This window comes from Opisthorchis viverrini (genome assembly GCF_000715545.1).
Source record: "Opisthorchis viverrini unplaced genomic scaffold opera_v5_149, whole genome shotgun sequence".
NCBI lineage: Eukaryota > Metazoa > Platyhelminthes > Trematoda > Opisthorchiida > Opisthorchiidae > Opisthorchis > Opisthorchis viverrini.
The window spans coordinates 356362-370012 of record NW_008751804.1 but is presented as its reverse complement, the minus strand read 5'-3'; the positions used below and the strand labels follow the sequence as shown (position 1 = coordinate 370012).

General features: G+C 41.3%; 1 protein-coding gene across 1 annotated transcript in view; it reads left to right on the top strand.

The window, feature by feature from the left end:
- Positions 1-6548: 6548 nt before the first annotated feature.
- T265_06816 (hypothetical protein) overlaps positions 6549-13651 on the top strand; it is a gene marked incomplete at both ends in the record, with an annotated part of 8452 nt that continues 1349 nt past the window's right edge. The window contains 4 exons of the mRNA XM_009172190.1: positions 6549-6670; positions 6700-6878; positions 6908-7061; positions 13511-13628. Of these exons, the coding sequence (XP_009170454.1) occupies positions 6549-6670; positions 6700-6878; positions 6908-7061; positions 13511-13628 (573 nt within the window). The remainder of the gene's footprint in view (positions 6671-6699; positions 6879-6907; positions 7062-13510; positions 13629-13651) is intronic.

Genomic DNA, 13651 nt, shown 5'->3' with positions numbered 1-13651 from the left:
CGCCAGTGTGAAGCCACACATTTGCTTGGCAAAATTCGCCGTGGAATCCAGTGAAATAACCAAGGAAATCATACAACCAGGTCGACGGGAGCCAGTAGGACACATTGACGTGCGTACCGCTGGTGATCGGCTTGTGGATCTCTGGTTAGCAAACACGGTAAGTGGGAAGAATCAGCTATTCTAAACAAGACACAGCTGCAGTGAGCCACTTCACTTGCCGGTGAAATCGCTCTGAGTGAAACCAACGCCAAACTTGACAGATCGGCAGCGAACGGTTCTCATGGGTTAATAAAAACACAGTAGCAATTTCAATACACGATCCACATCCCATGGAGGCACATAAAAATAGGCAGCAATTTGTTGTAAGAAAAACGTGGTGATTCTGGCACATGAAAATACGAAGCACGCACGGAACTGACGGAAGTAGGTTAATTCACACAAAACCATTAACTGAGAACGACACACCATAGATTGGAAAATGCTTATGAGTTATCATCAAATAGCCAGTGTGGATCACGTTTACAGGTGCTTATCTTTCTCTGTTATCTTCCCATGTAAATGTTGTTTGGCAGCAACTTCCTTTTCTTTGGGTATGCACAAGTTTCACGAAGTACGATTGCAGGGTACCATCCAGTTACTCCACTCATTACGATTATATATATATATATGTATATATATATGAACTCTAAAATGTGAGTTCACGATAATGTCTTCGTTTGTTAAACCGGTATCGAATTTGACGTTGGCAAGGTAGTTATTAAAAGCTGCGGTAACGAACGGCACTTAACAGAGTTGATCAATCTTCTGAACGGACAGGATTTTCAGCTTATCAATAAGGATTCCAAGCAGTTGTTTACCTGTTAAAGAAAATGTGTGCGGTTGCAGGCCACAAACAAAGACTTTCTTGTGTTGCTCAGTAAATTCTGGAAATTCAGCAGAAGATTTCATTGTTATGAAACAGATTCATTAACTCAAAGCCACATCCTCAGTATGTGCAGTTCATAGTGTTACGTGGGTTGGGATACTACCAAGGCACCTACACCTTTACAGGAAGACGACTAAAGTTCACAGCCAAAGTCTTTGTCTTAAAAGCCTGACCGCAAGGCAGCGTTGTATGGCTGGAGATGCAAGCACATTACCATCTTTACGGAACACGTTGCCACACATGTTCCAACCCCCAACCCGAGGGCCATTAGACGGTGTTCATCAGACCTCTAACCATTAACCACTCTGGTATGTTGGACTGTGAACGTCAGGTGGACTGCCTCCAGTATAGCTCAGTTCGTCACCGAGGTACACAATCCCCCGCACCGTGGTAAGATCCAGTCTCTTTCTGATGGTCAGAGGCATTTATTCTCAGTCAAAGCAAGCTGTATTCAGTCAAATCACTTAGGATATTCAGGATGTACTTAGGATGTAGACCAGTTCCAGCTGTTATAAGTTCGCCGCAGTTTTACCGATTGTAGGGGGCAAAAAAGATAATGGAGTTCAAATAACATAACCTTATCTTGCTAGCATTCGCCAGCGTAGCTTGCAATGATTGACTATTTGTAAAATACCAGCTCATCTAGAAAAACCGGACCATAGCAAACACTATTTTATGACGATGACGTAAAATACATCTCTATCTTAGCGCACCATATGGGAAAAACCTCGAAGCACCGAACTTCAATCCTGTTATTCCTTCAACATCGTCCTTTCCTCAGCACCTGTAGTAAATTTGGAGGTGCACCGCACCTAGGTAAACAGTTTACGACGTCAAAGATCCAACATTAAACAAGACACTAGAGGTAAAGTTAGCTTAGAGTGAGGGAATAAACCCTGCCGAGTCCATAATTCTGACATCTTCCTGTTTGTCATTTAAGAACAAGATGCGCGGTAGTCCCCGGTGGGGCCATAAAATTGAACGAAGAATCGTGAGACAGCACCAACACGGATGTGATCAGTGGTAGTCACGAATGACGTAAGCGTGTTGGGCAGTTTTATGTTGACGCCAAACTGTACGGCTACGGCAGAGATGAATGGAATACATTGCCTAACCTACTTCTTCATCTTGTTTTTGCGTTTCAAAATTTTCACTGGTCACTCTCTCAAATTCGATAAAAGTAAAATGGAAAGAAACATTCGTTGTGACATGCCGAACTAACCGCCTACTTAAATGTTTATATATAAGGTCTGTTAGATAACAAAAATACCGTCGGATATACGTATATTGATACGAACAGTTTTACTTAACCAGGTTAGCTCCATGTTATCTTTATGATGTGGTGGGGATTTACTGGTTGATTCAACTCTGTATAAGTTCACAGGCATCTAAATTCAGGGATGACTCGAACCTCCTATCCTTCTACACCAACTAAATCCAATAAACGCAGAGCACCATTACATATTTATACTTCCACGCAATACTACTATAATACAGCTAACTAACCAAGCGTCCGTAAAAGCCATGGTGAAGTACGCCAGCCAAACAACAGGGGAATTATTGGTTACTTTCCGTGTACTGGACCTCATGATAAATGGGAATGGTTGTTGGTTTGTTCGCTATTTTGATCTGATTGCAAATTTGATTGCACTTATGGGACTGTTCGAATGATGCTGTTCAGAGTGAGGAGTAAGACAAAAGATGTAGAAACGACAGTGGATATCATAATTTATGAGGCCATTTTTATACTGAAGTACATTTTAGTATTCTTGACCTTGCTTCTACGCGAATATTAGAAACGTGAACTTAAACCAAGCTCGGTCGCCCTCAGGTACGCTCCATTACTTTCAGGAGGAAAACCAAATTGCACACATTTTGAATTTATCCACTTAAGGTCAACATCAGAATACAAATAGCTAAACAAAGATGAAAAATATGAATAGAAAGCAATTGCTAGCGTCCTACAATACAAAGATGTAACACTTACTACCAGAAAACGGTAAAAACGGCCAAACGGATCATTAGCCGTCAAAAAGTTCACAGGACAGATGACCCTGAAATCAAACATTCTCATCCAAGGTGTGATTGTGTGTCGTTTATTTCGGTGAAAGCAGTGCTGCAGATGATGTCAATGTTTAGACAGCATGAGAACAAGCAGAGAGCAGACAAGACTAAGCAAGACACTAGATAGAAAACGAAGGAATTGCATGTGGAATTTAACCTCTGTAATTGTTCATTCACAATAGTCCAGAAATGAAATACACAATACGTTGGTTATGTCGACACTGCTGAAAAACACGTGATGTAGCAAAACTTTACGCGCTCGATAACATCTCTATGGGTGGGTACAGTGGCGTGATAGAAGAGTGTGATGTATCAGGTGTCACCAGGTCTTTCCGAAATCTTTTGTAGCACTAGAGACAATCGATATTGCAACTGTCTCTCTGACGCTGGAAATGTTAACTTGAAGAGTTCATTGTGAAATAATCACCAGTTTAGAAAAACCTCAATGAACCAAGACAAAAGGCATAGCTTTTCGTTAAAAGTTTTCCGGCTGTGATGACCTGATGCAGATAGTTTACCACGCATTTTGACCTGATATTTAAATTGTTATCTGAACTTAATCAACTCAAGTGTAAAATCAAGTTGAAAAACCCTTCACCTAAAGTCTGAAGGCCTATAGTTCTTTCAATGCACAGAAATATCACGCAAAAAGGGGACGCGTACGTGGTTGGTTTGGCGTTTTCGTCCAGCTCACTCTAGTCAAGCAGGATGTAATCCAACCACAGAGCTTTTGAACCTGTTGAATAGGCTGCCTGTTAAACTATCTTCATATATCTTATGGTGAGAAAGCGGCAAAACCAGTGTCAATGACTTGAAATTCTACCGTAGAATAATGCCCTCTTTGCAGTGGGAGAGGAAACGATTATTAAGATCTTCATTATATTTTACACACCACCGCTGCTCCTCCCCTTTATATGTCATTACCAAGTGACTATATGTCATGTCAAGTGACCAAGGAGTATAGTAGTAAAGTGATCTGTTGAGAAAGTGCTCTAGGAATTTATATACAAAAGTTAACAATTCCATTGAAAAAATTGCTCATTCCTCCAGATCCATCAGGGTAAGCCAGGATGGCAAGCCAGGATCCCCTCCATCGGGCTTCATTTGTCGGAAAACTTAAGGTTTCTTTGCAAAGTGTGAGGTTAGGCGACCGCCTGAAATAGGCTGCCTGTAAACTATCTTCATATATCTTATGGTGAGAAAGCGGCAAAACGCCAGAACCAGTGTCAATGACTTGAAATTCTACCGTAGAATAATGCCCTCTTTGCAGTGGGAGAGGAAACGATTATTAAGATCTTCATTATATTTTACACACCACCGCTGCTCCTCCCCTTTATATGTCATTACCAAGTGACTATATGTCATGTCAAGTGACCAAGGAGTATAGTAATAAAGTGATCTGTTGAGAAAGTGCTCTAGGAATTTATATACAAAAGTTAACAATTCCATTGAAAAAATTGCTCATTCCTCCAGATCCATCAGGGTAAGCCAGGATGGCAAGCCAGGATCCCCTCCATCGGGCTTCATTTGTCGGAAAACTTAAGGTTTCTTTGCAAAGTGTGAGGTTAGGCGACCGCCTGAAATTGTGTCTTGAGAAGTTCATGGCCTATGCCCCATTAGAAAAGGTTTCTTGTTAACAGTCGAATAGAAAAACTGTGGTTTTGACTATTTTATATTTAGCTGTTAATGTTTACACTGTTTTGCTACTAAAAGTTCTGAGCTTCTGCCCAGTGCTTCGTTTTAGGACGAAATACAGTGAGTTTGTTTCCAGCTTGTGTCGGTTGAACGGTAAGCACATTACATCGCAGTGAATCACTTTCACTCCAGAATTAGCCATCCATCCATCAGAAAGTTGTCTGCAGTGGACACAAGAATCACTTCATTTTCTCAGCACCAAATGACAGGTCAAAGTCAAAATGGGACATGTGGAACAACACGTGCTTCGAACTCGTGTAACACGTGGCCCAATACAACCACTTGCTAGCGATCTGCACTGAAGTGACATTGTAATTGATCCATTAATGTGCAGTTCAGCGGTTCGCTTCGTGGGAAGCGGACCCGTGAAGTGCCAAACACAGTATAATGGCAGACGAAATGCTACTTTTGATTAAATGAATTATTTACGAATTAGACTGAGTGAAGCAGAACCTAGCTAGAGGGTTTCTGTTAATTGTCAGATGAATCACACCTTTGAACACCCTAACAGACAATACCGCTGCAAAAAGTAAGCTGATGGGATTCAGTGAGCGCAAGGTGATTTTGCTTCCCTCTTCAATTAATCAGTAATGTGGGCGGCCCAGCAACACCTTCCTCTGTATCTAGATGTTAAAGCTTGTGGTCCTCTTTTGACAACAGCCGCAGGATTCAGTGGCATATTATTTTGATGCGTTTCCTTTTTGATGAATGCTTTGAAATCGGGATGTCCGACCACACAGTGACACGAAACGAGAAATCGACTGATTCCCAAGCAAACACGTAAGAGCCAATTAACTAGCCTAGGCGAACAGTGCGCATGAGAAGCAGAATTTTATTTTCACTTGCTTACTTCAGCTTTACGTCAAAGTAGAATAACGCGCACGGTATCATCCTAACGCGATAGTTCATTTAATATTTGCCGGTGTTTGGATGCTTTGTAATGCGAGATAAAGATTATTTCAGTCTGAAGGAATAGAACTGACTATCGAAGAAATAATGAGCAAAAGGGATATAGTTAAAATAACTAAAAATTAGGAAATATGTTTGCCGAACGATCAACCAAATTGCTCACAGCTACTGAAAGATACACAAGCATTTGTACCAGAACTACATTGTAACTTAATAGAGGCTCAAGTGTTTCTGCGCTTCATAAATGCGAAATACTAAGCTCCTTGGACAAAGTATCCAGTTTACACCAAGACCCATTCCCAAGCACTGAATAATGCCAAACTCATTGCATCATACCGTAGTATGAACTTCATTCTTGACTTCGGGATCACTTCAAAGATACAGGATATAAGATATTCTTCCAAATGAAGAAAATTAACAGCTTGGGGGCGTTTACTTCGTACGGCAATAAGAAGAGCTCAGTAGAGATTCAGGGTACACGCTTTTCACAACTTCAATAAATTAAAACATACCATGGTGGCCACTGAATTGTGCTAGTCACTGAAGTTTATTAATCCTGAAGACGGTGTGAAACGTTGCAAAACTTCCTTTAATAAAACCTGGTTCAGCCTGCAATATTTTATTTGAAGACAGGTATATTGTGCTTTACGCTCCCCGAAGTAAAAGTGTCACAGTTTCTGCACATGGGGGTTTTGAGGGAGGTGTATTGTCCAGTTCCACATCACTCGTTTTGAACAATTAGCGCAATTATTCATGTGAATCCATACCAAACGGGGGGAAGCACTGGACTCGAGTTTCGCTCTTGTTAGAGCTCATTAGCAGTGCATATCCAATGACCCTGCCAGGGTTTGAACTCCGGACACCTGATATGCGAGGCGAACGTGTCACCACTACTCCACCAGCGCACGGTGGATGCTTTTGAATTCTCGCGGGTGGACGTGTTCGCACTTGAGCGATGGAATTAAAGTTGTCCAACCAGTTTCAAGCGTCTGTGGCGCTACCTGACTGGGAAGTCCTGACAAGGAAGCCAATCGATCGTCACAACCAGGACCTTTACTGGGTCGTCGTATCGATGATGTGTCGGGCATACTAATCACATCGCTCAGGTGCGAACACGTTCACCCGTTCAGAAGTAAGAATTCAGATTCGTCCAATGTTTGCTGGTGGAATAGTGGTAACACGTTCACCTCGCATATCAGGTGTCCGGAGTTCAAACCCTTGCACGGCCATTGGATGATGAGATCCAACAAGAGCGAAACTCGAGTCCAGTGCTTCCTCTCCTTTGGTATGGATTCATATGAATAATTACGCCAGGACAGGAGACGACTGTTCAAAACGAGAGTGATGTGAAACTGAATATTACAGTTTCCCTATGCAATGTGAAAGGCATTAAACCATGCAGTGAAATGCCTAGAGACACTGAACTGCGAAATCCACGCGAATGTATTAGGAATGGAAAGACACCGCGGTTTGTAAGCTGCTATAAACGCAACACTTAGCACGCGGTAGTTCACATAATAGTGCGAGAAATGAACACTCTTCCGAATTTTATCCGTTAGTGGAACTTCGGGTTTGAATGACCTGGGTTGTTATGCTGCGCTTCAGGTCAACGCACTAATACTACTGTTGGCCTAAAATATTTCAAGAAGCCTGCATGCGCTCGTACACTTTTGTCTTCCGAATGTCAACCTGAGGTAAGACAATCATAATTGGTGATCATCAACTAAAAACGGGCCAAATTAAATGTAGCCATCTTGGCGTCATTCAGGCTAGAAATTTCAGCGTTAACGCAAATCGACATGATTTATATCATACTGTGGCATTTGCTAACTGAAGGTTCATGTTTAAATTTATGTGAAGACATTAAAACCTGCCACATCAATTTGGAACAAGGTAGCGTAAACATGAACGTCCCTGTTTACACAGCCTGGTAGACGGTCATTGTCTATAACACACCGTGACTAAAAAGTCGTTTTTATTCAACGGCTCGTTACCAGCTTTATTGATCCTTGCTTTCCAATATAAATCAATTCAAGGAAGCGACTCTATCACAATGTGAGAAATCGTCCATGTGTGATAATCGCAATGCATGTAGATATTCTATGGGAATGTTTCTGACTGAGAAATTCAGAGTGAGAAATTCCTCATGATGGGATCCAGTTCATTCACTAGAGCTATGTAGATGTATTACCGAAACACATGTACATATTACAGTAAAATCTTGATTTTGAATATATAGCATTCAGTGTATTACACTTGTCGTATCACACGTCCATTGTGCTACGGCCATGTGACAAACAGGGTATTACAGACGATGCCTACCAATCAGGTTGTATTTAAACAGGAGTGTTCATGTTTACGCTACCTTGTTCCAAATTGATGTGGCGGGTTTAAATGTCTTCACGTAAATTGAGACATCGTATGTAGTAATCCCTTTAGTTAACAAACGCCGAAATACCGTACAGATCACATCGATTTGCGTTACCGCTGAAATTTCTAGTCTGAATGACGCTAAGATGGCTACATGAATTTTGGCCTATTTTTATTTAACGATCATCAATTATGACTGTCTTAAATTAGAAATGAATGACTGGAGGTGTTCCTTTTACTACATTGTAGAAGTTATTTCCCGAAGATAAAAGTGTACGAGCGGGTGCGGGCCTCAATATTTTTACCGCCTTTTGAGACAGGCTGCTACTGAATAAATCACTGGCGTGAACTTGTGCACAAAGCCTACCTTTAAAGGGCGAATGATTAGCCCATGAGATAGAAGGGTTTCTTTTGAGGTGCACTCATCTAGTTTGTGAAGAGTTCATTGTGGGACCCAAATTTCAGCATGCTACTTTCCTTCATACTATTTGATTCCGATGGTCGCACTTCAAACTGCTTAATGTACTTTTCGTCAGTCGTAGGCATAAACTTGAGTAAGTCGCGCTCCCTATCCGCCTGCCTCGTTTTGGGTTTTCAGACAAGTTTATACTTGAACGCTGATGTGGCAAACTGGCATTCGCATTCCAACAACACGGGTCTGCTGACTTAATTTGGAACTAGACCCCCAGGATATACATATATATGCATATGTACACACACGCCATTATTATTTTCGGTTTTCCTTTATACCATGGTTCGTTCTACGCTCTTATTTTGGATATCCAGAAAGTTCTTTTTTGGACTGCTGCTAATAGCGCTGGTCCTGAGAAAGAGCCAAGGCCTGTCCTGCACCGTCCCTTAACTGAATTTATATTGTTCCTTGTTTTCAGATCCCCCGATTCTGTTCGAACGGTTTCTTACAGTAGTTCATCCCGTAGTCATGGGAATGAGCCATTATAAGCTCAAACTTTGGAACGTCTTATGGCCGGGTATTTCATATATAAAACTCCTAAGGGCTTCATAAAATCTTCTGACCGTGGATCAGCCTGTTTGTATCACATTGGTGACTAATTTAATATTCTGTTTACTTTCTGGTGGCGTACGTGACACTGATTAAACAAATTTGTGGTCACTAGCCGGTCGCATTAATTAATCACAACTGTCTATCACCTGTTGTTGATTAAATCTGACTGGTAATTATTCGACCACAAGTTTTCCAGAGGGGTCAAGCCGATGACGAGGCTGCTTCACCGCACTTATGTGCATCAATATGCCTGTTATTAAAAAAAAATCTACATATTATTCACGTGCAATTCGTCATCTTAGAAGTTGGTTTTAGGGCTTTTCACAGACATAATCGACCGCATATAAGCTTACTGTTCAACTATTCCGTCCTCTATTCAATTTCCTGTTGTTCATACTGTTGTTTATATTTGGCTTATCCCCGTGCTCAGGTGTAAAAGAAGAAATGCTACTAATATTCTCTGAATAGCTCTGCAATTATTATCTGCAGTCGCTTCCCATCGGCCTTCTTTGTTCACAGCTTGGGGCAGTAAACGCGTCTCCATCGTGACCAGTTCATTTTCGAGCCTTCTGACAACAATCAAGTCACTATCAATTCACAATAACATGTCAGCATCCAAGCACCTGTGTGCCATTCCTAAAATATCCACAAAACGTAATAAGATAAACAGAAGATGTTCTCACTGCTTTCCATCAGATGGCCTAGCTTATTATGAAAAGCGAAACGGTACACATTTTTCTCTAGGTTTTAATAGCATCTCATACACCGAAAGGTTTCACTCTGCGATCTGTGGTACCCCTACTCAGATGCGCACTGAAAAGACACAGTAGCATCCTGCTTTCAGGTGATATGGCAGGAAGTTTTTTTGAGAATGGATGCGTTTGACCTACTAGTTATTAACTGCGAAATTTTCGGAATGATTGGGGTTACAAAGTAATCGACATAAAGGGTAGATAGACCATCAATCTCGTAAAATCATCCTTGTAAGAAGGAAGAATTCTGCTAGACAGCCCTGCTATCTCCCAAGTGAACTTCTCGGTAATTCGACAATTAATTGTGTGGTTTACAGAAAACATCCTGGCACCAGACGTGTGCATCTGGGGCTGAGTGCGTTCTTGCAGCTCTTCAAAATGTATGCGAACACAGCCAAAGCCGATGGTAGAATTGACGGGATAGTTCAGAGATTCTGTGAAGAAACTGGTGAGCAGCATGTTAATATTCTTCTGGCCAGGAGAATGCTTTATCCATGTCAATGAACTTTTTGACAATGTTTTACAGGTTTTCGAGAAGCACGAACACCATGATCTCTAAAGCAACCTAAAAGGACGGAGGAAATACATTTTTTACATGTCTCAAACTTACTGAAACTTCAATGAAGCCATTTTGAATCTATGTGGCTCACCGATGACTCTGACTGATCTCAAAACATCCTTAGAAAAGACATCAACAAGTAATATAGTCTCGCAAAAATGCATTCAATGCTGGACAAGATGGAACATTTCGAAGCGCATTTGAAATTGGTTAACACTGTTGGTCAGACCCACGAGTTTATTCCACTAAATGCTTCGATACTGTGTTTGTCTGTCTCCACCAAAGTTGGTCTGAATATCGCCGGTCAGAAACAGCCTCCTGGGCTAGGAGAGGCATATAAATTTGGCATCGCAACCGAGTGCTACCTCTGAATGGACAAAATTGTAGCTACGACTGCAGGCATCTGGTTGATCTGTTCAGTGGGATCATGTTCCAGTATGGCACTTAATCTAACAACAAGAACCAATTCTTTGTGCACATTTATCAAGGGGCATGTTCACTTGATGCTGGCTCATCTGAGACAAAAAGTGATTACTGGCAGGTCCAAGTTCGGTTTTCGCGCTAAAGATTGCAGGTTAGGAAATGAAGAGTGTAAGATTTTCATTGAAACATCTTCTTGTCAGCTGAGTTACGACGTTGAAAATAAAGTAAACCGTCATTGAGAAATCCTCAATTATTTACTCGGAACTACTATATAAGTTTTGAGTCGGAGCGCGCGATTTTAAAACAATATTTCCGAATTTAGTTGTCGAAAATTGTATTTTTACAAGGGAGCGGGATGGGAAGAATTTTGAAGACCGGAGCCCTGGGTCATTCCTGAAAAACCTTTCAGGCTCAGCCTTCCATTGTGTATTGTTTCGTTATACAAAATAGCAAGCAGGTGATAGGTTTACTTAGAAACTACGCGATGTCTAACCTACCACCAATTTTGGGAGCATACTGCTTTTTTTGGCAAGTTCATTCAAGTATGATGCGGGGAGATTATGTAATGTAGGTGAATAACTGAGCCACTTGAGTCTTCAGACACCCACCTCAACCTTCTGTTGGCTGTGCTTATCAATCACGACTAAATTTTTGTTTGCTACCGGCACATTCACCTCAAGAGCAGAGCCGGAAGTTCCATACCTGCCATACTGCTAGCCTGGCACAAAGACATGGACCGATATATTCAGCCTATAGGTTTGTCACTTTACGTTTTTTCTATCTTTGGTGCGCGCAACAATTTCATAAATGGTTACATTTAATGATGGATGAGAAGAATTCTATCCAATGTTACGGCAAAGCGTTTAGTAAATGCAGTTGAGCTGCCGTTGACTTGTTCGCTGAGCTGGGCAATTTGATTGCAAACGTTTCATCACCAATCGAGGGAAACAGGCCAAAGACTTACGCTACCTGAGCTACCAAAATTTTCCTCCATACAAACAAGCTGTGTATGTTTACCACCGTGCCACCTTCACTGATTAGTTAAAACGCCAACGGGAAAGTATGTAATCAAGACAAATATGCCGTCAGCTGTGACGAGCATAGGTATATTAACTAGCGAGGAGACAGCTGCTAAGCAACCTCACCAATTTGAATGACGTCATTCTTACCCATGCTCACCAAAAGTCTGAAAAACGCGAAAAAGTAACTTATGATACTAAATGGTGCTTATATAAATTAACAGGAGCAGCAGCAGCAGTTTCGGAAATAGCGCTGCCACCAAACCACTCAATGCATGTAAGATTTGGGACAAAAACAGGAAGGCCATCCCTCTTATTTGGTTTATCTCTACTATGGACTGATCAATGAAGGGACATTTTTTCTGATCCCAAGAGAAAGGGACAAAAACATCTTATCGATATCATCCCCATTACCCATAGCATGAGTCAGGATACGCAAACACCTGTTTACCTTTGGCAAAACAGGATTTAAATTTTTGCCGTTTGCAGGCCGAACCTGATGAGCTTGACGTTTAGATTTTCTGCGCAGAACAAGAGCCTCGTGGTTTGTGCTCTGATGTGCAAAGGCGGCAGTGGTTAACCTAGTTTTCTGGTAAGTGCTGAGTGCTCAATTACTCGAAGAAAGCTAGTTGTCTTGTTGGCTCATCCAGTTATTCAGATGATAACTCCCATCGAAGAAACATTATGAATACTACTGAGTTGACGGCTACGGTATCGTTAGAAAATGGATGAAGCCGGGGAACTTTTCACCTACTGTTTCACAAAGGTAAATATGAGGTTCACTTACGTCTTATTTCACATGGCTTGGTGACGCCGGTGAACCAGATTAACTTTCCCGGTTATTGAGCTTGGAGTAACGAGCTTACAAGCGAGTGGGTCTCAAGTGCTATGTCATGTTTACTGTTCATAACAAAGGAAACGGATGTCAGACGAGAAAAAATAGAATTCTAAAGGTGGGAAAGGTAAAAAAAACAAATTACGTCCAAAAATGTCTTCACTTAGTCATCGACTAAAAAAGGAATTTTTACCATCTGCCCATTTCTACCAGACCCTATATGCAGTCCCTATTTGGTGTTCACTCTATCGAAAGCTGCAACATGTTGTCTTGAACGTGTCAGTCAACCGCTGTCACATAATATCGACGAAAGAGACAGGGAGAAATTAACCTTTTAACGGATCTTTAATAAGTAACACGGAGAACGAGACGAATTACGAGCACCTTCTATAATAAGTGATCAATGGATCCGTCTTGCTTCGTCAGAATTAAGGTTCACCGACTGACTGACTGGACTAGGTTAAGTGAGTGCTGTTGTTAAAGTTTGATAAGAAAACCCAACATTCTGAAATTACAAAACGAAAATGAGAGCCCCATGATAGAAAGCAAAATAAACACTAAAAAAATCGCATGAAAAGAATGCAGATTTGTAAAAAAAAACATAATTGGCACGAGTTAAGAGCCTCTCTCAGAGACTGTGCTCTCTTTCGGCCATCCTATAAACATTTTAGGTGCCTTTTGCCTCAAGGTTCAACAGTTTTGAAAGGAAAATCTTCTTGAAGTTTCAAGGGCGGTTTTTTATTTTTTCGGGAGAGTGTGAAACCTCAGTTTTGTTGGCAGCGAAATGTCAACAAAAACAAGTTTAGTTAAACTTATTCGTGGAGTGTAATATGCAAGACTAGATAATGTGTGTCTGGACAGATTACGAATGACCTGTGAGAACCGAAAATCGTGTGGTTTATCAAGGATTCACTATTTATTAACGATGATCACAGCGAGATGCTGGAGGGTCTCCAAAACCCTGGTGTTCAAATAGCCTGTGGAGAAAACCTTGTCGATCTGGAATATGCAGACGACATCGTTCTCATGTTCGAAGAGGAGGAAAAGGCGCAAGTATTCTTGGATGAACTGACCAA